General features: G+C 45.9%; 1 protein-coding gene across 1 annotated transcript in view; it reads left to right on the top strand.

The window, feature by feature from the left end:
- The first annotated feature begins 257 nt into the window (after positions 1 to 257).
- The window catches only part of LOC129134786 (uncharacterized), a 36267-nt gene continuing 12778 nt past the window's right edge, over positions 258 to 23746 (top strand). Inside the window, exons 1-3 of the mRNA XM_077174671.1 lie at positions 258 to 315; positions 1865 to 2329; positions 8747 to 8889. Of these exons, the coding sequence (XP_077030786.1) occupies positions 258 to 315; positions 1865 to 2329; positions 8747 to 8889 (666 nt within the window). The remainder of the gene's footprint in view (positions 316 to 1864; positions 2330 to 8746; positions 8890 to 23746) is intronic.

A 23746-nucleotide genomic window follows, 5' to 3' on the forward strand; every position in this document is an offset into this window, starting at 1 on the left:
GATACAGTTTTATTGACTTTGCAGTGGGTAAGTACTGCTTCAATATTTTCACAGGCTGAGTAAACCCCAAGACACTTTTTCCCAACTCAGTAGCACATTGCAACAAGTTTCTAACCCTATAACATTACACTTGTAACACCGGGGAAAGCACATGATGTTTGATATTTCGATTTTGTCCTCGGTACTGAAGTCTATATACCTTAAAAAAAAAATTATTGTCTACTTTGGACAATGGAGTGTCCAGGGCCATCGATATGATGGCTTCTACGCTGACGGTGTCCCTGTCCCAAAGTCCCATCAGGAACGTGCTCCCCGGTAAGAGACCGGCCCCCGCGTCCCCGCTGTAACTTCACAGCCACCCCAGGCTTGCAAATACACCTCGCCTCTCTCACGAGTTATCCCTTCTACAGCGTGCGCTTAAAACGTCACAGAACGTCACAAACTCAAACCCATCGGCATCGCGTAAGCCACTACTGGAGCGTGTGAGTTGGGTTTAACTTTGGATGCGTCCAGCCCCGGGCCCGGCGGGCCCCGCAGCCCCCGCCGCCGCGCCCCGCGGAGCCGCTCCCGGCGCCGGTGCCGCGGGGCGGGGGGGCCGGGCCGGGCGGGGCGCCCCTGCTCTGCCGCGGCGGCGGGGCCGCGCCCCCCCCCCGTTGGCGCGGCGGGCTGTCACTCAGGCGACGTCACAATACGCCTGTGTGAGCGCTGTAAACACTCGGGCGGGCGTGTGTGTGTGTGTGAGTGACGCGGGGGCGCGCCTCCCCGCCCCCCAGCTCTCCCCCGCCGCCCCCAGGGTGGCACCGAGCCGGCCGGGGGGCGTGAGGCGCGCCCCCGGTTGTTTCCCTGCGCGCATGGTAGCGGCACGAAAGGTAGCATCACTGGAGCAGGGGATGATGTAATTCTCCCTCCGGCCAGTGACTGCCTGCGCTTGCACCGATCCGACTTGCAAACCGGAGGGGGGGTGGTTTTTTTACGCGTGATCGTATCAGCATCTCCTGACGGCGCACCCCCCCCCCCCCCCCCCCACAAACGCCGCTTTAAACCCCGCTCCGCTCAACCCTCCCCTCCCCGGGGCACGGAAGAGGGATGGGGCTGGGGGAGGAGGGGAGCCCCGCGCCGTGTGTGCAGGGTAAACACGCCAGTGAGCGCCGCGCCGAGCGGTAAACAAGTCTGAGGTGCCCTCCGCCGCACGGCAACTTGCTGCGGGCGGGGTGTCCCCCCCGCACACACACACGCACGCACGCACACTCGCTTCCCCCTAACAAAAGCCCGTTTAATATCGGCGTCAGCTTTTGTTCGGCGGGCGGCAGCCGCCGTCCCCTCTCCCGATCACCTTATTTCACCGGGCGACCCCCCCGGCCAAATCCACGGGTCCCCCACGCCCCGTTCCCCCTGCGCGCATCCCCGCTCGCTCCGCGGCGCTGTCCCCTCACCGCCTCCAAAGCTCCCCCCGCTTCCCCGGAGCTCCCGGTCCCTGCTGCCCGCTCTCTGGGGCAGCAGGCAGGTAGGCGAGCAGGCGGCTCCCCCCCCAGTTCCCGAAAAGGCAGTAGCTAAATGGCACTTACTGTCAGAAGAGAGGGCGAGGGAGGAAGCTCTTCTCTCGGTGCAAAAGCAAAATAGCCGCTCGCAGGACGTTGCCAGCATAGGAGGCAGCAAGAGAAAATAAAAAAGATCTTCCAGTAGAGAGGGGGGGAGAGGGAGGGAAGGAGAGAGAGGGAGGAAGGGAGGAGGAGGATTCGCCTTTTAACCAGAGAAAAATAAAATCAAAAAATAACCTCGTGTGTGTCCCCCCCCCCGGTTGCCTTTTTTGTGCAGTTTCAGCAAAGCTGCGAGGAAGTTGGTCCTTTTGTTCCACTATTTATAGATTGCGTCAACATTGCGAAAAGGAGAAGGCGGAGCGGTGGCACTTACTCCTCGCCGAGGGGTGGTGGGGGAAGATATCGGGGTGGAGGGGCGGGGCGGGGGGGGACGGGACGTGCAAGCCCTGCGAGTACAAGCGACTTCAGCGCTCTCCCCCACCCGCCGCCGCCGCCGCGACCACGGGAAGAACCGGGCGGTGCAGCCGCGGCGGCGGCGGCGGCGGCGGCGGCGGGGAGAACCGCGCCGCTTCCCCGCCCGGCTGCCGCCGCACAGCACCGCCCCGCGGGCGGCGAGGCGAGGCGCGCCGAGCCGAGCGGCGGGGCCACGGGGAGGGGGGGACCCGCCGCTCGGTTGGGCGCTGATCGGCTCGCCGGTACCCTCCGTCTCCCGGTAGAACCTGTTGCGAGCCCCTCGGCTGGGAGCTCCGAGGGCAGGTGCACGCACCACTCGGCTCCGTTTTCTTTACGAGGTAGCGCCGAAGGGTGAATCTGGGGAGCCGAGGGGAAAACATTCTAAAACCTCGGGGTCTGAAACTTAAGTATTTTCACCTCCACCTCAGAAGAAGCGGAGGGAGGGGGCACAGAAGGTGGGGGGAGAGAGAAGGGGAACCGCCGCTTTCCTGGCCGAAGGCCAATGTTTCTAAACTGAATGTAAACAAAGAAAACTGCAAACACCAGAGGAGGGCCTTCCACCGCCGTGAAGGCTGGGGGGACGTGTTCCCAAAGGGGTGCTGAGCTTTGCCCACGCCTCGTTTCCCTCCGGGTCCTGAACGCCCACGGTCACCCCGGCCACCGCCCTCGGGTGCCGCGGGACGGGGGGGAACTTTCTGCCGGCGGGGACGGCGCAGGGTAGCAAGCCTGGAAAAAAAACAAAACAAGTGTGCTCCTTTTTGTTGTTGTTTTGTTGTTGTTTCCTTTCAACTTGTTTTTTTTTGGGGGGGGGGGGCTGGGTTCTTCTTGTTGTTGTTGTTGCTGTTTTGTTGGTTAGTTTGTTGGTTTGGTGGGGGTTTTTTGGCTTTTTTTTTTTTGAGAGCGAGGGCTCGTCCCTCCCGCCCCGGGAGGCAGAGCCGCTGTGCCCCGGGCGGGCGGAGGCCGGGACCGGGCTTGTCCGAGCCTGCCGAGCGCTCCCGGCTCCAGCCTCGGGGCTCCGTGGAACTGCTGATGCTGTTACTTATAACATGCTCGGAGAAACATCCACGGGGCTCCTGCTCTGTTGAGCAAATCTTTCTATACTTAGAGGGCAAAATCCTTCCTTGCTATTACACAGGCCGGTGGGTTGTCACTGCGGGGTTAAAGAGGAGATGGAGGGAAGGAGGAAGGCTGAAGACGTGCATGACCGTGACATCGGCTGTGTGATCGCCCTAAAAATACCCCTGATGGACCCACGGGCGATCCTTGCCCAGCAGAAACACAACCGTCGAACAGGGGGAGGTTTAGGGGTTTTTCTCCTGCTCCTTGTTTTTCGTGAGTTCCATGGGCGGATGAGTCTTCTTCTTAGGCTTCGGACAACAGATGCCTTCGCGATGATGATTTTCTGGGGGAGAGTGCTATTCCTCGGAACTCTCCCCCTCCTGCTCCGCCCAAGCCACGCATGGTCCTTGCTTGTGGTGGAGCTCCCTGCGGAGCGGGGAGCGCAGGTAATGTCCGAGGAAAGCTCAGAGCGAATAAAATAAATTCCGTTCGTGTGGTGCCTTTCTTGAAGCGTCCCCTGAATGCCGGGCTTTCCTTTCCTCAACTACCTCGCCGCCAGATCTCCGTCCCACATCGCTGCTCTTGCGACAGAACACGGTGCTTGCTCATCTTCCGTGGGCTCTCCGTGGGGACTGTGGCTACTCTTTGCTCCTTCTGCTGTGGTTGCAGAAAAAGAAAAAAAAAAAAAGGGAAAGGGGAAAGACAAAAAAATTAACGAAAATTATGTAGTTCGAAGACGAATAGTGTTGAGTGTCAGATTGTTTTTTTGTGTGCAAAATCCCTGGCACAACTGAGCTCTTTTAACAACCTTTTAACTAATGGTGTAAAAATTGACTGGTAGTGGAAAGCAGTAAATAGTGGAAATAAAGGATAGATCCAAACTGTGAACCGTGAATAAACCTTATTGGAAAGAGCTGAAATGAGCAGAGAGTAGGTAGGCAATTCTCTCGCTTCTGTTCTGAAAAAGGAGTACGACGCGTTGGCAGTTTTTTTTTTCTTTTCTTTTTTTTTTTCTTTTTTTTTTTTTTTTTTTTTTTTACATGCTGAGAGAAAAGAGCAAAGAAAGAAAAATAGCGTTGTGGTGAAAATGGGATGATAAAAGCGAGATGTAAAAGGCATAAGTACCGACGTGGGTATGCCCGCCCCGGGCGCTGCCCCACCGCAGCCCGGTGGCTCGGAGCCGGCGGCTGAGCTTCAGCAGAAGCCACGGCGTTCAGAAATGTTGCAACAGCACTTTGGAAGTCTCTAAAGAAAAGCTGAATTGTTGGAACTTAGGTAACTTAAGGAAACTCGTTATGACCTACATTGCTGTTCTGAGTCAGCAGCTGCAGCCCCAGCCCCGGCTCCCGCCGCCGCCGCGCACCCCGCACCCCTTGGGCGGAGCCGCCCCCCCGCCGCCGCCCGGGCTCGCTGCTTCCCGGGTTTACAAACAAACTCGCCTGGATCGAGACGGTTTCACTTCTGCTCTAAGGAATGCCTCCGCTGCTTTTTTTTTTTTTTTTTTTTTTTTTTTTTTTTTTTTTTTTTTTTTTTTCCCTCCTCTCAGGTTTGCGGACAGAGCAGCTTGCCTGCCTCAGCGCCGGTTTTCAGGCTGGTTTTTGAGGGGGAAGGAGTTTATGCGGAGGACAAGTCTTTTCCCAAGTTTTTAAGAGCTGTACTTTATATCGCGAAGGGATAGTCATTGTTTTCTCCACCGGGAAATAGATGCCTTTTAGGGAAAAGTTACTACATGTTGCACACTGCTCGCTCTTACGATAGAGAAGGAAACTCTGAAGTTCCAATCAAAAACTTACCAAACAACTTTCCATATTTCTTCTGTAATGTAAAGTAAAAGTAGCAACGATTAAACTCCAAATGTCCACACTGTCAAGATTCCTAGCTGAATCCAGTTTGCAGCGAGCTCGGGCAGTTGCGCCGAGCGTTTGTTAAACGCACGGTCAGCATCAGGGGAAGAGCCCTGAATGTTTTAATATCTTGATTAAAGTAATCTGTGCGCGAAGATACCGCATCACCCCGGCCGGGCGAGGGAATGGGGAAAATCATCCAGTCAGCTTTCTTCGATATTCAAAATGACGAAAGACTCGAGATGAAATGACCTCAGAAAACTCCGCCTTTGGAAAGCAGCGCTTGCCGCCTCTCCCTTGCCCCCCGCCGTTCCCCCTCAATTCTCACTTTTTGTTTATCGACACGTCGTTGCCACCAGCAGGAGAACTGAAAAGACAAAACTTAGCTCCAAACGCCTTGGTTTTCCGGTTAGGCTTTTACCGGGTTTGCCCACCGCTTCGAGCGCTGCTTTTGGTATCATTGTCATTATTACTGATATATTTTTATAAACTTTTAGGGTTTTATTGGTCGAGTACGGCAACTTACTGCATTTAACAATAGGACAGAAAAATCTAATTTAATTTTCTTTATTTATTTTTAAAAAGAAAATCTCACAGCAGTGATAGAGACTTGATTCGATGCTCTTTAGTAAAAACTTGTAGCAACTGTGAGTTTCTTGCAACAGTGATAGTTCAGCGTCTCGTCTTAAGAAACCAGCGAAATTTGGAGGCAGAGGCTGATAGCAGCTCCCCGTGCCCCTAAGCAGGGAGGGGGGCAGGAAAATGCCTCCTGCGGTTTTGGGTGTCAGGAAAGAGTTGTTTCTCGGTTTGATGGTGGCACCTCCCCAAGCCCCGTTTCCCAGCGGATTCCCAGTTTGCAGCTGGACACGGGGGTACGTCCCTGCTGCCTCACCGTGGGGACGAGCCACTGTCGCTCAGCCACCTCCGGCTCTGCGCTCGGCGGGTGCTGCCAACCACCACCAAATAAAGTCAACGCCTTCGCCTGCCTGATTTTTATTTTTTCAAAGAACCCCCAAAATTCCCCCGTGGTGTCATGGAAAAAGAGATCTCTTCTTGCTCATAAGCCCCAAATGTCAAAGGCAAAGGAGAGAAGATATTTGCCCTTAAGAGAGGAAAAAATGAAAGAAAAACACAAACCGAAAAAATAAAAAACCCAAGCCCAACAATAAAAGCCCCAGATATAGCTGGGGAGGAGAGAGAAGTGAGGGAAGAGGGAGTGAGAAGGGGGGGCTTCAGCTGTACCGGGGCTGACACGGTGCGTCTGCACTTCCAGCGAAGCAGGAGCGACTCCGGCATCCCGCTTTCCTCCTCGGCGGTTTTCTTGGGCATTCTGCGGGAGCACCGAGGTTTCTCCCGGGCTGCACTCTCCGGGCTCTGCGAGGCAGCCCCAGGACCCCGTGACCTCCCCTTGCCCCACGCTCAAACGCCTCCGGAGGGCTTGGGCAGCCCCGCAGCGGGACGAGGGCGGGCGGCGGAGCCCCCTCCTCTCCCCCAGATCGCTCTCTGTACGGTTAAGCCCCCAGAATGGGCTGGAAAGGCGAGATTTTGGGAAACCTGTGGAGAGAATGGACGTGATCTGCGTGTTGAAGCGAAGCTGAAGGATCAGTAAGCCGCAGTCAACACCGGTCACTGCTACCGAGATTTTTGGGGCACTTTAAATTTTTTTTTTGTCTGATCTTTTTTTTTGGGTTTTTGGGTGTGTCTAGACCCGCGTAATTTCTTAATAATTTTCAGACACCGTTGTCGATGTCCAGCGGTGTGACCAGGTTGTTAAAGACTAGGCGATTTTTGTTCATACAAACTGGATCTCTGCAAGGTTTAATTTAACCCCGTGCGGCTCATCACGTTTCTTTTACCGAAAAAAGTATCTTTCTAGAGAGCCCGCCGTCTGCTCTCTGTTGCGGGACCGAGAAGGTACGATGCAATGTATGCAAAGTGACTGTAGCCTTTCAGGATGTTACTGAGGTTAAATCAAAGTCCCGGGACGGTAAGAGCAAAAACCTGGTAGCCGTCCAAGAACAAAATCGTTGTTTTCAATTGAGTCGAGGTTTGGTGTGGGTTGTTTGTTTGTTTGTTTGTTTGTTTGTTTTCTCCCCTCCTTTCTTCTTTTTCTTTCCTAGTGTAGTGGAAAGTGTCTTTGTTCTTTGTAAATTAGTGGGGTCTCTAACACGTTCTCGTCACGGTTGGGACGATATATACCACAAAAAATGACAACGCTTAGCAAAAGAAATGCAGTAACCTGGGTTTGGGTGACCAGTGTCCCAGCGAGCACTTGCCTTTTCCAATTTTTTTTTCTTTTATTTTCCTTTTTATTTATTTATTTATTTATTTATTTTAAAAACTTCCGTGATATCAGAACTGTGGCCAGGAGCAGGGGGTGTAATTTCATAAATGTCCCCTATGGCAGCCTAGCCGCCTCTGGCCGGAGAGGGACTGCCGGGCACCGGGACCACGGGCATGGGGACATCACTTCTTCCGTCCGCAAGCGTTAAATTTCTCGCTCCTTTTCGTTCCCCATTACAAAGATTTCTCTGATGATAACAAGATATCTGTGTGACGGCTCGCTTTCGTGCCAGGCTCAACATCCTGCTTATCCCCTCGATGCCAGCTTTCTCAGCGTCCCGTTTTCGAATACCCTTTTTCCGCAGAGATGCCCCCAAGCTTATATTTTGTGTGTCCCCCGTCCCTCTCCTGCCCCAGTGGCATTGAGGCGGGGTTTCGTCTCTTGTCAAACTTTGCACAGACTTGGGTGTAAATTCAGTATTATGTGATTTAAAATCTCGTCGTAAAAATACCAAATGCAAATACTCGGCACCTTGGGTGTCTGGTGGTACTTTTATTTCTCCTGACACATCAGGAGTTATTTAACATGTAGAAAAAAGCAAGGGATCACATCTTTTTAGCAGAAAGTCGTACAGTGCAATTAAGCAAAGAAGTTCAGAGTCGGGAAAAGCTGGAATGCCGTTATTAAAAAAAAAAAAAAAAAAAAAAAGCAGCAGCACTGTTTAGGGTTCCTTCCCCCCATCAAAATGTGACCTTTTGGAGTTGAGTTAGTTGCTGCTTCTGAGTTATTTACTCGTTCGGGGAAGACGCCGAGGTGCTGAGGGACCCGATTCTGGTCCCGGGGCAGTTCCCAGTGAGGCGCTGGTGGAGCCAGGGGCCGGGGGTTCCTGGCAGTTCAGCCGTCACCTTACCGTCACCTCCTGGTCAGGCGAAGCGAGGCGAAGAGCAGCTGCCAGCCTGCTGCAGATCTGATCCCCAGGCTGGTTTCCGGGGAAAAGAGTGGCTACTATAAAATGTTCAAATTGCTCGGATGGAAACTTTCCGGTGTGTTGGAAATATGTAAAGACAGAAACGACAATGACACTGCTTCGAAACGTAGCTTCTGACTCTCCGAAAAGCCTTCAGGACCTGCTAGTGAACGACAGTCATTTCCATACCGCTCCGCTGAAACTGAAACGTGTATGCTTGGGGAGCTTTAGACTTTCCTTTTCCATCACCTCTGGAGAGTGGGGGAGTCCTTTATCACCGCCTGTCCTGCCATCCATGCTACGGGGCGCCTTGTCCATTTCCCGCGGTTTCCCAGAGGGGCATCGGGGTCTCCCTGCGGCCGGGGTTCATTTTCCCCGCTCCCCCCCTTGGCCCCTTTGGCTGGCCTGTGCAGGACAGAGGGATCGCAGCACCGCCACCGCCACCCGCTGCCACCTGCCCCGGCCGGGGACAGTGGTTCTGCAGCTACTTCCAAATGATTAATGTTTTGTTGTTTCCCCTCTCCCCCGCACACTCCCTAAATATTTTTTTGTTTTTTTATATTATTGTTTCTCTGCACCAGCCTCTTGTCTTTTCTCGCAGACACTCGAGCCAGTGAAGGCAGTGGGCGTGCAGGCAGCTGCGGCAGCCCGGCGATCTCCCTTTTCTCCCGCTCTCCTCTGAACATTGCCGTTAACGCGCTGGCAGTGCTGGTGATCCGGCTCCAGCTGCTGCTGCTACTGCTGGTCAGTATTTACCACCAGACAGTCGTTTATCTCCCGCGTTCAGCTTACTGTTTTTATTTCCGGGAAGAAAAAAAAAAAAAACCAAAAAAAGAAAGAAAGAAAAAAACAAAAAAAAAAAAAAAAAACCCCAGTATCTTCGGCCATTTTCTGCAAACTTGACACCCCGAGTTGCAGGTTTGTCCGTGCTCGGACTTTCCTGGGGAGCTGAAGCATTGCTGAGCACAGTAACTGCAAACACCACAGCAAAGCAGCGTGTGGGTCCCATTGGCAGAGCCCCCGGCTCCTTTTCCCGTGCTTGTCTCTCTAACAGTGCCCATGTGCTATCCCGGGGCACGATTAACACTTCCCGTGGCCCTGGAAGTGTCACCGGGGGCTGCACTCGCTAAGTCCTTCTGTTTTGTGCCGCCTGGCTGGTACACGGGGGACGAGCTTCGCCCTAGGGCATCCCGGGGGACAGGTGGGATGGGTACCCGCGGAGAAGCTGCGGCAGTGCCGGCACAGTTGTGGCACTATGTTGGGACAGTTCACGACAGTTCACTGGGAAAGTCTGGGACAGCGCTGGGACAGTCTGTGACTACGGTCGGGTACAGTACTGGAACAGTTCTGGTAGTGCTGGGACATCCTGGAACGGTGCTGGGACAGAGCTGGGTCAGACTGGAACTTCCCTGGCACCGTTCGAGACAGTGCTGGAACATCTGGGACAGTGCTGGTGCAGTCTGGAACTGCCTTAGGACAGTCCTGGCACAGACTGGACAGGGCTGGAATAGTGCTGGAACAGTTCGAACAGTGCTGGTACCTCCTGGGACGGTGCCGGGACAGCCGGAGCAGTCCGTGCTGCCAGAGGGCAGCGCCGGCAGGCGCCGGGTCGAGCGGAGGCCGAGCCGGGCTGGACGTGCGGGGAGGAGGGCGCTGCCTGTGGCACTGCCGCCACCCCGGCGGGGCCGGGCCGCGGAGGGGCTGAGCCTCGGCCTCGCTTTCTGCCACTCGCAGCGGAGACCGCCCCGGACACTCGCGGCTCGGCCCCGGCCCGGCCCGGCCTCTCTGCGGCCGCGGCCAAGGGTCCGTGCGGGGAAGGGCTGGCCTGCAGAGCCGGGTCCGTGCGGGGAAGGGCTGGCCGGCAGAGCCCGCCCCGGACTCCCCGCTCAGCTCGCCCAGGACTCGCTACAGCTGGCCGCCGCCTCTCCCCGGGTTCTCCGGTAACACGGTGCTGCCGAGATGCGGCGTTCAAAAAGCGTCCGCATCCCGCATCTCCTCCCTGTAAAAGCACATAGTTAGCCCGAAGCCCGAAAAGGCTGTTGATAACATCAATCCCTCCTGGCTTCTGTACAGCTGCACCAATACACCTTGTGGTTTCCCCGCTCGTTCGATTTTTCCTTTGCCCCCCCCGTGGAGACCCCGGGCCGCCGCCCGCCCCTCCCCGGGCCGCCGCCGGGCCGCCCATGCGGGTCACCCGGGGCGGCACCGCCGGCCATCCCGCCTCCAGGGCGGTGCAGCTGGTCCCCGATACTCCTCCACTGAAACTGCAAATCATTCCCCCTCTCAAAAGCTAGTGTCTCTGAAAAGATGTCTTCTTCATTATTTTTGCTTAGAGATGCAAAATACAGTTTTTTCCTTGGCCATAATAATTTAGCGGACCAAATTCATTAAAGAGGTTTGCGTTCTCCAATCCTGTGGGACGATTTTAATCGACGGTGAAATGTTGTTTGACTTGGCAGTGTAACAGTGGGGATTTGACTCATCAAGATGTAAATTAAGAGTGAACAGAGACAAAATGTTTCCCTGCATACATCTGAATGTATATTTCCTCCTTTTAATAGATTAATTAATATTATTTCTCAGTCATAAATTAATAAGTGTTCTAGAGTGAACTGAAGGAAGAGTAACCAAAATGATTAGTGTAATAAATGGCTGATGTATGGAGAAACCTTCAGTATCTCTAATGTACATCTGCTTAGATAGAAATGAAAGTATTTGGGTGATGAAATGCGTGTGCTTGTGGCTTTGGAGATTTGCAATGTGCAAATGTAATAGTACTGCTCCTGCTGAAGTGCTCACCCATACTAGCAATGCTCAGTGCTTTAGGATGATGCTAGGTGCTGGTCTAGAATTCAAACTGGTTTTGAATTGTTGCTTCAAGGTATGCAAACTCCAGAGAGAAATGAGCTTTCAGCAGCTTCACATGTCTGGCCTGTTGTATTACCTGACTCTTTGTGTTTTAATGTGCAACTGTGTATTTATCACTCTTCTGAGAGTCCAGATTTTCTCATGTATTGCACAGCAAATTGAAACACTTGATTTGGAAGTGTGTATCCTACCTTAGATTCCAGATCCCTGATCTGTCAGTATCTAGCTAAAGGTAAAATTTTTAAGATGTTATATGAAAAGGAGGTCTTGTCAGTCTAAAATGATATTCAGAAAGGATTTGCTAATCAAAAGCTAGTTACATAATTTTGGTAAATATGGCTTGGCCTTTTTTTCTTTTTTTCTTTTTTTTTTTTTTACAGGTCAAGTGAGCGGCTCAGCAATCTGTGACACTACAAAAACTGTAGGTTAACACAATCAACACATGGTTTACACACAACCATTTCTGGAACACATTGGCTATCTGTAATACAGATCTCAGAAAAAAGACCAGCAACACCTAGTTCACTTCCCAGAAGTATATTTGTGTCAGAAACTTTAGTAAAGTTTTCCACATGAGACTCTTATTCATCTGAGAGCATCTTGAATTGTTGGTGCTTGGGTAGCTCAGATGGGACCATAGGCCTGAATCCCCAAAGATTATCTGGGGTCCTTGGGCATCTGACTCCTGTTTAAATATTTTTTGCTGGGCAGTAGGAGGTAAGTATCTGAATAGCTTTAGATTCTGAGCCTCATTTTATTCTTAGGCATTACATCAGAGGTCTTTTATTGCACCTGTAAATGTGCACTTGCTAGAAAATAACCTTGGACAAGAATATCCTACTTCTAATGAACAGATTTCAGCTCTTCTGCTCTAGTGGCCTGCACTGCACTGCACTGAGCTCCATTTTGTAATTGGCAGGAGGTGAGAGTATTTCATCAGTAAATCTCTTTGCTCTTGAGAACAGGAGAGAAGCATAAGTCTGTTGAAAAGGATCCTCTAAGGTTAATTCCATACATCTTAATTTGGAAGGAAAAAAAACCCCTCAGAAACAGTGGAAGAAAGTATGGGGGGAAAGTGAAAAAAAATCAGTGCAAGAGCACTGAAAAAAAATCAGTGCAAGAGCACTGAGAAAAGAGCAAGAATGAGAAAAGGGAGGCATGTGTTTGAGATATCCAGGGGCATATATAAATCAATATATAGCTAAACAACTTACATAATGTTCTTAAAGCTTGTATTATAAATAGGAGAATAGAGAGACTCATATCTGGGGGACATTCTCCTGAATATAGGTAAGTGGAAGTTTTGTGCTTAAGAGAAGCTAGTTCCAGCTGCAGCAGAACCATTCACTAATGCAGTGCCACTCAGAAGGACTTATCTGAGAGCAGTTATTATGTCTTTATAACAATAATTTTGAGGAAGAAATGAATTTCCATTTTTGTAATTAAAATAGTTGGTTTTATTGTATTTTTTCTTTTATTTCTAAATTTGAATGGCTACTGCAGGAACAGGTATGGTACATAACATATGTCTGACTGGTTGGCCTATCTCCACATCCCAGCTGCTTGCCTACCTCATGCCAAGTTTGAGTGAAGTAATGTGTCTTATGTTGTCTCCCAAAACTCAGCAGATCGTGGGTCAGTCAAGGGATTGCTATCAGGCACGAAGGATGCAGAGGAGCCTTCCCATAACAATGGTTCTAGCCCAGAAACCCTCACCAAGGAACTGTAATTCACAGTACTGTGTCTGAATGTGTTTTATCATGCAGAAGGCAATTACATGAAGATAGTTTAAAATATATGGGTTATTAATATCACATGGCTATGCACGCTAGTTGTATTGGCTGATTGAAGAAACAAGACCAGGCTAATTAGCAGAATTTTTTTTTTTTCAACACTAGCCCTGAATGTTGTCCTGCCAGGATCATTGCCCTCTCAGAACTCTCTAGAACACATAAGTGCACTTTCCACCTTACTATGAAAGGCATCTACTGGGAAAGTTTGTGATTGTCTCTACTCCTTCCTTTTGGAGCCCTAGGTCTCTGAGGAAGGAAAATAAGCATGTCATATGAAAACCCCCTAAAGTTTGTGCTTGATATTTTAACTTCCCTTTGCAAGGCAGCTGCTGCTTTTGCACGTGTGGGAATCTGGTGAGCCGTACAATCTTAGGCTGAGGATTTCTATTCACTAGGGATTAGCTGAACTGTTTTCCTAAATCAGTCACCAGATCTGGATTCCAAATTAACAAAGTGGTGCTGAGCAATAATGTAGACTGTAGGTAGCAGCTGTGCAAATTTATTCACTGAAAGCATTATAAAAGCAGGCTGTCTAACTGCCTTAGCTTTAGTGCAGTGAACTCTGAGCAGTAGCGAACTTACTGAATTTATAACAAGTAAAAAGCTCAGGTTCATTCAGCTCCAAGGTTGCTGAATGAGAAATGCTGGTCTTTGCACAATTACTCTAAACACAACTGCTCCCAGCAAAAAGTTTAGAAGATGCAGAATGACTGCATCCTGGAAAATAGAGGTAAAAGGGAACCCAGAGATCATTGAACTTCTCCCTATGTCCTGATGATCTGCTACCCTTTGTATTTTCCATTTGTCTAGCCTGTTCCTAAAGATATCCATGGATGGAGGTTTAACACACTCCTCATGCAATAGATGCCAGTGTTTAACCACCCTTCCTGCTGGAAGTGTTTTCTTGGCGCGTCTTCTGCAGTCATCTGTGGACTAAACCGTGCCAGTCCTTTTGCATTTTCTTCACTGGTGTGCTATTTTTTTTACTTCTCACAATTCTCTCTCTTTTCTGAATTCTGTCCAATTTCTCTTTCGCTGTATCTCAGATTAGACTTGGTATTCCATCTAGGACCTTGCCACAATTCAAGTCTCCCAAGGCTATCTTACTCTTTACACTTACTATGCCACTGTGGGGTTTACTCTTCTTTAATATATTTTTTATTGTAACAGCACTGTTGAGTAAACCCTGGCTGTGCTCTGCTAACTCCTTTCTACAGGGCTGCTGTCTTACCACTTCTTGCCTAGACTTTATTTGTGTTATGTGAAAGTGCAGGACTTCCATATGTCCTTACATAAGTTTGCCACCTATTTTTAAGACTATTTCTCCAACTTGTCAAGATAATCTGAATTTCAGTCCTATTTTCCAGTGAGCTGATGGTCTTTATGGGATTATCTGCAGTAATGAATAAGCATATATTATCTTCCTTCTTTCAGGTTGTTAATAGAAATATTGATAAGCCCCAAATTTAGCATGGATTCCTGAGGAATTCCACTCTCTATATGCTTCCATTTCAATTACTAACCACTGACAAATACTTCTAGTGAATGATTTCCCAGCCAGTTTGTACTCGTTCCATATCAGTTTCCTCTAAACTGTGTTTCTGTGTCTGAGGTAGAATAATAATACATGTCAGTGTCAAAAACAGTCAAGATATGACACCTTCTGCTTCTCCCATCTGTTATCCTGCCGCAGAAGGAAACTAAATTCCACGTAGTCTTATCCAGAAAATGCCATATATGCTTAATTCAAGCCTTTATGAGGTCTGGAGGACTGGTTTTCAAACTGTGGCCTCAGGTGAAGGCTGGGCCTTTGAGGGGATGCACCAACCTTCCTGAAATCAGACTGGAGAAGTGGGGCTCACAGGCTGAAGTACATCTGCTGGGTTACTGTGGTGTCACGGTCTCAGCAGAGGGACTGCTAGAGCAATCTCATGTGAGACAATGCCCTTGAGCATTTTCCATCTGCCTTTTCTACAGGTGAGCATGGTTTCTTAAAACACCAGTGCTCGTGCCAAGTAACGTTCAGATGCTATTTGCAGCAAAATAGTTGGAACATTGGAACATTCCAAAAAAACCCACCAACATAGAAATATGACTTTCATTCAGATATAAATGAATGACCTGCAGAGGAGAAGGGGAGATACAGCTTGCAGCCAGAGATCTGAAACCTGCTGTCATTAACTTGATCATCACTAGCAGGGCATGCCAAGATGAAACAAATATTAGGGAAAACTTGATACACATTAATGTAGTTTAGAGCTATACAGTGTGTACCATGTCACATTACACTTCTTTATGGTCAATAGAGAGAGGAAGGTACTTTGAATATATAACTCATCTAGTCGATTTTAGAGAGGAGATGCACCCATAAATACCCAATTGTGCAGAGCATGATCTGACAGGTAAGATGTAGACATATGTATTTTATGTGTCTGATGTTAAGTTATGCAGGGTTTTTTTGTTGTCTTGTGTCAGGTGCATAACAAATCACATCTGTTCTCTCAATTCTTATGGAAAGAGGGGCAATATCTCCACATTTGGAATATGCCATTAGTTTGAATTTTAGGAAATCTTGATAGCAACAGGGCTCTATTTATATATGGAATATCTAAATTATCTGATTCTAATACCAAATACTTCTAGTCAGCTTAACAGATCACTTCTGTCATAGATGCCATCATTCCTCTTGTTGCCTGGTTCAGAACTGCAGGTTTAGATCAAGTCTCTCCTGGCTGAAAAAGTCTTAAGAAAGAGGATGGCTTTATGGCTTACATTAGAAATTTCCTGTTAAGAAACTGCCACTGAGTTATCTATGTGATGTGGAAGTTAATAGATTCATAATGCAGATTTACTGAACAGTAATAAACACCTGCGCAGATACTTAGAGTGTAAATCCAACATGTAGTTCTCTTTGTTTGGTTGATTCAGATAAGTTTTCTCAAAGTGCCTTGTCTAGACAAATCCTGAGTGTCTCTTTGATCTGCTAACAGAGATAAACTGCCAGTGCTACAGGATCTGTGGATCTGGGTGGCAAATGTCACTGGTGGAGTTCTAGAGGACAGTGCCTGTCCCAGAGCCACTGGCTTCTCCATTGCTACTTGAGGGGTTACAGAAGCAAAATAATGGCATTGGAATTTTAGCGTAATCTGAGAGATCTGATGATTTTTAAATGTATAGGGTCACAGTATTAAATTTGGTAGAATGCTTTCTACTTTTTAAAGCTTGGTATAGAAACAACCAAAATGCTGATCATCAGTTTTTTAAGGAAGTTTTGCCAAGGCACAGAGAAGAGACATTTTATGTATCCATTTACAGCTGTATGTGAAGCATGAGACATCGTTTATGTGTGAGATCTCCCCTGGTCTTCTGTGATGCAAATAAGAATGTTCATCCTGAAACTGAGCTGGGAAATTCAATTGGATTCTAAAATTTGGTAAAAATGCCCAAGAAACAGAAAACAGTAACATGATGATTAATTTCAGGAATTATTCAGGAAGAAGCATAGGCAGATGAAGCCATGAAATGTAAAAGAACACTTGGCTTTAAAATGCTAATTTCCATGTTCATACTTCTCCTCCCAAACATCACTTTGTTGGAAGGCACTGTATTATTGCTGTAGGACCTCACAGAAGTGGTGGGTGTAAGCTCGGGCCATCTAGAACAAATGACAAAGTAATTTTTCAGCCCTGGGAATAAGGTCATTTAAATATAATGCCAGAAAATTGCCTGAACTCAGTGCAAATGGACAGCATGTTTCTGAGAAGGCAGAGGGTTTTAACAGTTGTATTAGAAGATTATGAAATTGCAGTTTTTGTGGTGATCCCCCAACCCATCTGTTTTGAAAAGATCAAAGAGTGAGGTTGTATTTCTGGGTCTGCAAAAACATTCTTTAGGGAAATTGCTGAAGAAAATGAAAGTGATGTTTATATATGACAGAGTCTTCAGAGTTTTCTTTAGTGTCTTTGTTTCAGGGATTTTACAGGGAACTTAAAAAGATGCAAAAGTACTGCATGACATTGCATGTTCAGTTTTGTATCTGCTACGTAATGTGTTTATTGTGCTATGTAATTGATGTGGCTGTAAATGTGAGTGTGATTTTTTAGACATAAAAATGATGAAATTGCCCAGTTTATATTTAAAGATTTAACAATAATGTAGCTATGCACTTTAAATTTGCAAGGATTACACCACCAATCCCTGCCCCGATAAATAGGAAGACTAATGATGGAAGACATGAAGAAGTTACTCCTTTTCTTTTTTTTTGCTCAGTTTCCAATTGTAATGTTCTTTCCCACTTCTCCCAAAACCCTGAACTTCAGACAGGGACTGGGGCAGCAAAGTCCCTCCAATGATAAGAGAAGAGTGGGTTCCTAACTACCTGAGGGACCTGAACACAAGTTTGTGGGACCTGATGAGGTGCATCCCAGAGTCCTGAGGAAATTGATTGATGGAGTTGCCCAGCTGCTTTCCATCATTCTTGAAAAGTTATGGCAAGGTTGTGAGGTCACAAGTGGATGGAAAAAGGGAAACATCACCCCCAGTTTTAAAGCGGTAAAAAGGAGGCTGCTGGCAGTTACCAACCTGTTTTGGACTTCCCAGTACAGGACAAGACCTGTTAGAGTGGGTCCAGAGGAGGGTCACAAAAATGATCAGAAGGGTGGAAAACCTCTTCTATGTGGAAAGACTGTTGTTCAGTCTCAAGAAGAGAATGCTCTGTATAGAACTCATTGTGGCCTTTCAGTATAGAAAGGGAACTTCTAAGAAACACAGAGGGACTGCAGTGACAGGGAAAAGGGGAAATGGTTAAACTAACTAGAGGACAGGTTGATATTAGACATAAAGAAGAAATTTTATACTAAAGGTGGTGAGATATTGGCACAAGTTTCCCTGAGAAGCTGTGGATGCACCATGATTGGAAGTGTTCAAGGTCATGTTTGCATGGGCCTTGGAGCAACTTGATCTAGTAAGAGAAGCCCTTGCTCATGACAGGGAGATCGGACTAGATGGTCTTTGGAGATCCCTTCCAATCCAAACTATTGTATGATTTTATTACCTGTTTATGTGGCTTAAAAGGGATTTATTTTTGGTCTGAAGAATAGGCCAATATTACTGGGTGATGTTGTTTAAAAGAATGAGAAAAGACAGAATATTCTAATCCTGGATATGACACAGTGTTGCAGTCAAAGACAAGTCTCTAAAGTGACTTATTATCAGAGAATTACAGAAAAAAGTGCTAGAACAGATAAGCAGATATGAGGTCATCTGCTCCTTCCTTCTGGTCAAGTCACATTAAATATCCTATGTTCTCTGTAACAGGTATTTGACTAACCTGCTTTCCAAGACCTCCAAGGATGGAGATTGCAGAACCTCTCAAGGTAGTTAAATCCAGTGTTTAAGCATTTTAGAAAACTGTCCTTTTTGACATGTGCAAATTACACATACAAGCCTGATCCGCACCCTGAGTCTCTTTTGCTGCAAGTTAAGACCATTTTATGGATCTTGATTTGAAAATGATTGAGGATGATTTATTTTTCTTGACCTTCAGCGATTCTTGTAGCTTTATTTGTATTTTCCATCTTTCTTCTTGCATTCCTAGATGCAGTATAACCGGTGAGAAACAGAATGAAGGATCCCTTCATATGCCTTGTCAGATGTACATCCCATCATATTATGATAGTTTTGTTTTTTATTACCAATTGACATTGTTCATTAATCTTCAGTTTATTGATTTTTTTTTTCTCAGAATTGTTCCTTAGCCCAAGGTCTGCCCAAGTGCAGAATTTTATTCTCATCCCAATAGAATTGTCTCCTATTTTAAGACCATTTCTATTTTCTCTTTTTTTAGGGCAATTTCATTCATCACTAAGCTAGTCTGGAATATTCACTTGTCTGTCATCTGTCAGTGAGAGTTGTGAGGCCTGGGAGAGGTGTTAGATAACTGTAGATGTCCACAAGTGACTTGAGGGTCTACATGCTCTTTGTAGTCATATAATCATAGATCACAGAATCATTAAGGTTGGGAAAGACCTGCAAGATCAAGTCCAACATTAGATCTAATATCACCATGCCCAATAAACCGTATGAGAAAGTGCCACTTCTGGTCATTTTTTGAGCACTTGCAGGGATGGTGACTCCACTACTTCTCTGGGCAGCCTGTTCCAATGCTTAACCTATCTCTCAATGAAGAAATCTTTCCTAATATCCAACCTGAACCTCCCCTGAGGTAGTTAGACTAATCAGTTGAGTCAATGGAGATTAGAGACAATTAATCTCACTCTTATTTAGACATCTACATTTGGTCAGCTGAACAGATCATTCATTTTACCCTTCATCTCTAATTAATGTTAATTCAGTGTAAACATATCAAAAGAAGCCTTTAGGTCTACCTTAGCTTGGAAGACATTATGAAAAAACATCATAAAGCTCTCTTAGAAAGGCATTACAGCAATTTTATAGCTTGAGCTGTAGGAACTGCAAGTAGGAGCCCCAATTACGCCTTTCTTTCTCATTTCTTTGTTCACATGGAATAGCTCTGCCTCTCACCTGCCTACTCCTAGTTTTTAATTATGAAAATATTATGGACGAATCTTGTTATAGAGCAAGATTAAAAGCTTATTTTTCTTTGAGTCTGTTAAATCACAGTATGTATACTTTCTCTACAAGGACTCTATCCAAAGGTAAAAAGGAGCCCCAAACTTCACAAACCTTTAGTTTATTGTTCCTTGGCAAAGTCCTAGTGTTTACTTGGATATGTTAATTTGGGATAGTTTATTATGACTGTAATTCATAGGTACTATATTTTCTTGTCATAGGTGTTTTTCTGAGTTTGTTGTCAAATAAGTAAAATAGTGTTTAATATATGTGAAATTTCCTTGACTCTTAGTCAACTTTATGAAATTCACAGGCTTTAAGCCATATGTGAAAGGTGTATGACAAGATGGACATAATTTTTGTTCTCTTGAGAAACAGGCCACATTCCTTTCAAATGTGCAGTTTGACATTCTTTGTGAATGCCCAGAGAAGACTTGGGACTGTAGTCTTTGTGATGTGTAAGACTGTGATGATAACATCACCTCTTAGGCACGTTTGTGCCATAAGGCTCCAATGTTTTCCTCTTCTGAAATGCAGATGTCTGAGGTGGGATTCTTCTTATCTATTTGTAGATGTCTGCAATGTGAATATTTGTATCTAAGCACGTCACCTTAGGAGAGGAGTGGGTATTCTGGGGAATTATCTAGCTTATCTATTTTTGACATTTACTTTTTGGTGGGAAGAGCCTCGTTAGAAGGGTCTGTTTCTCTCTTCTTGTGTCCTATTAATGAGTGGGCTGAGGCCACCCCCTATCATCAGCTGCACTCAAGACCAGTGTTTCCAGAAGACCAGTGCTGTAGCAGCAGGCAGCTGTCACTGAGGCCCACAGAGAAAAGGGAGACAGCTCTGGACTAGTCTTTGAGTCACCCTCATTGATACCAAACACTGAGGCAGTGCATTACAGCTGGCAGTGGAGCTTGAACTCTCAGAAGCAAAGTAATACTAATTTTATTGTCTAGATTTTCAGTATCTTCTCAGTCATTGATAAAACTCTCATCTTCAAAGAACACAATGTCCCAATATTTGGGACACTTTTATAACTACATCTCCCCCTTTGCCCCTGATAGTATTGATGTCCTTGGATGATATCCCTGGACTAGATTCACTTTAGAAGTGCAAACAAACACACATTTTCAGGGCGAAAGTGTTCTTTTCTTTTCATTTGGCCACAGGAAGTATTTTTCATTATAGGTTGTAGTGGAGAACTAGAATCCAGCCAATCCCTCTGGTGCCTTTGTTGTCAGGAAAAAAATATCTATCAAAGCCCGTTTAGTGGGAACTTCAGCCAGACACTTATGAGTGCTGATTCTTTGTTATTTTCTCGTTATGTGGTTCCTAAGTTTCTAAAGGTCTTGACATACATTTTCTACCAATAAGAAAAAATGCCTCCTCATGAGACTTAAGTATGTTGCTTTTATTTTTAATGGAGCCATCTTGGAGCATCTGTCATCATGTTCACTAAATCATCTGTCAATGAAATCCACATTTTTAGTAGCCATTACCTCAGCTCAGGGATAAATGATGTTTTAGCTTTCATGTCTAATCCTCCATATTATTTTCAGGTGGGTAGGGTAACACTGAGGCCACATCTTAAATTTATTCTAAAGGTGGTTTCAGATTTCTTATTAATCAGTATATCTACTCACCAATATTTTTTCCCATGTCCCAGTTCAAAGTGCTGATCCTTTGTGAGCGTACTGCTGTAGCCAGACAAAGCTCTTCTACAAATCTGTGATGTTCTTTGGTCTTAAACAGCCTTTGTTGTTCAGGATAAAATCTAAGAAAATGTAGTATCAACTTCAGGCTCGTTCAAAGTGAGTTAATAGACTTCATCAGAGGCACATTTGATGCTATCAGACCCACCAACCCATCCCATGGCATGTACAGCTGGAGCACAAGGCAGTGCCACGGCCTCTGCTGGTAGAGTTGCAGTAGCTGAGGCTGTAGAGACACCGTGCAGTCATTGATACTCATGTTTATGAAGTGTTACATATGGTAGCCCAATGGCTTGAGGGACCCCAATTCTTCAGTCTTTGTAATGATGACTGGCTTTCATTTACTGGTGTGACAGCACTCCTAATGAAACACCCAGAAAGAACTTCACAGGTGCCAAAACTGGAAGGAAGGAGAGGGGTTGCTTCTGTCACTGTTCTTTGATACATTCTTTGTATATAGCTCCCAGTGCTGGCTCTTCTGTTCCAGGGGAGGAATGTTTGTCATGAGAACTGAGAGCTGCTCAATACCATGGTAGTGTCTGTTTATGTGCGGGTGGGGTGGAAAGCAGAGCTGAGCAGGTAATGAACATACATTACTGGGGCACATAACAACATTAGAAACATTTGAATTCTTATGCAGAAGAGATTTCTATTTAGAATGGGTCTTGTCTGCGCAAAGCATCCTGAAGTATCATTGGTACTACAAGGTTAGTGATGCTCTATATTATTCCTTATAAAGCACTTGATGTGAAACACTGCGTTGTGTCTTTGCCAGGTATTCTCATTGTTATTATTTTAAACAGCAAACAATGTATATTTGATAACGTTTTTACTATGGCTTTTTTTTTTCATAGGAATTAGACCTCATTAGAAATCAGAAGCACGATTTGTTTTGTGTACTGATAAATTATTAAATCCAGTAATACATAGCAAGATAACATGCCAACCCACAGAAATCCTTCAGAGTTGTTATTTTAAACCTGTGTCAATGAACAGTTTATTCTGAAGCATTTCAAATGTGTATGCATATGCATTATATACATATATATTATGTGTATATATAGGTAGTGACAAAGCAAGTAGTTTAATACATTTTATGGCTCCAGCCTGGAGTTCTGCATACAGGAACCTGTGTGTGGTCAAGAAGGCTTGCATACTTTTGAACTCTAAGTTGGCCTAATAAAAGATATCATACTACAGTGCTTGCTTTGTCAATCCTGTTTTGCTGGCTCAAAATGACTTGCAAGATTAATTTTCAATTTTTAACATAAAACCCAAGAAAAAGAAGTGTTTACTTACTGCAAGGAGTTGATTCCCTGTTAATGACCCTGAAGGAGGCTTGTACACAAGGTACAGATTGTTGCCAATTTGATGTATATTCATGTTACAGAATATGAAAATGAGAAGTTATACCATCTTGAGGGTTTTGTTTTTATAAGTTAAAAAAGCTTTTAAGTAATCATACTGTGTGTTTGATGGTGGAAATTGGTATGAATGTTTCTGGCAGTGGAATGATTTGATGTGGTTATGCATTTCTGTTTTCACTGCCTGCTCAATATTGGTCTTTTACAAATACAGATTACCATGTCGATGGAAGGAATTTACAGCTTTGGCCCCCTTGTCTCACTCTGTGTTACAGTACCTTTTTTGGTACTTTATGTTGCATGTCCTCCCAACTGCATTTTTGTGACAGAAAAAGGAAATGTCTGTGGACTGAGATCCTGAAAATGTGTGAGCTTTATTATTTGATTGAATGAAATGAGTATTATTTCCCATTTACCTTGATTTCCTGTGGGGTGAAATCTTGCTCCTCTGAAACCAGTAGCAAACACTCTGCTGTGTCTGAGAGGATGGAGAGTCCATCAGCGATCCCTTACCAGCTAGTGACATGGCATACTGGAAGCTCCAAAAAAAACAACCCTTAATAATAATAATGATGATAGAAAGAATACTCTTTCAAAAGTCAAAATTTAGGGCTGTCAAATAAAACCCAAGCTGAATACAAAAACTGTATGTATGATGAATTTAATACTGTTAGTTTGGGGGCCTCACAATCCAGATAGAGCTGCAAGATCCGTTTGTGTTCTGCAGGCTGTTACACTGCATCCCATACTTACCTCATCTTGTGGGCAAGGAGCTGCTTGCTCTGACTTCATGGAATTGCAGCTGTATTTGTGGAGTGCTCTCGTCCTTTGGCACTGCCTCCCCTGTACATTAATACAGTTTAAATTCACCAGCATTTTCTCTGGAAGCAAACTTCAAAATTTGTCTTTAATCCTGATGCAATGCATATTCAGAGTTTTTTATTTTCCTGGAGTTTAGTTCCAGAGGAAAACATACTTGACTGGTGCTCCCACCAGCCAGCTGTGGTTTATAATGACAATAATTAACAGCAAGATACTGCAGTAGAAAAAAGGGGAGCAGAGAAGTGCAGTCCAGCAGCTTCAGAGATATGATTTTGTTCACTTACAAGGATTCCAAAGTGCTTACCAAGCAATATTACAGGCACGATGGGCAGCTCTGGCCATTGTGAAGGTCTTCTAGCGCTTCCTGTTTCAATAGTTTTTCTTTTCTTTTCTTTTCTTTTCTTTTCTTTTCTTTTCTTTTCTTTTCTTTTCTTTTCTTTTCTTTTCT

The sequence above is a fragment of the Agelaius phoeniceus genome, chromosome 2, assembly GCF_051311805.1.
Source record: "Agelaius phoeniceus isolate bAgePho1 chromosome 2, bAgePho1.hap1, whole genome shotgun sequence".
Lineage (NCBI taxonomy): Eukaryota > Metazoa > Chordata > Aves > Passeriformes > Icteridae > Agelaius > Agelaius phoeniceus.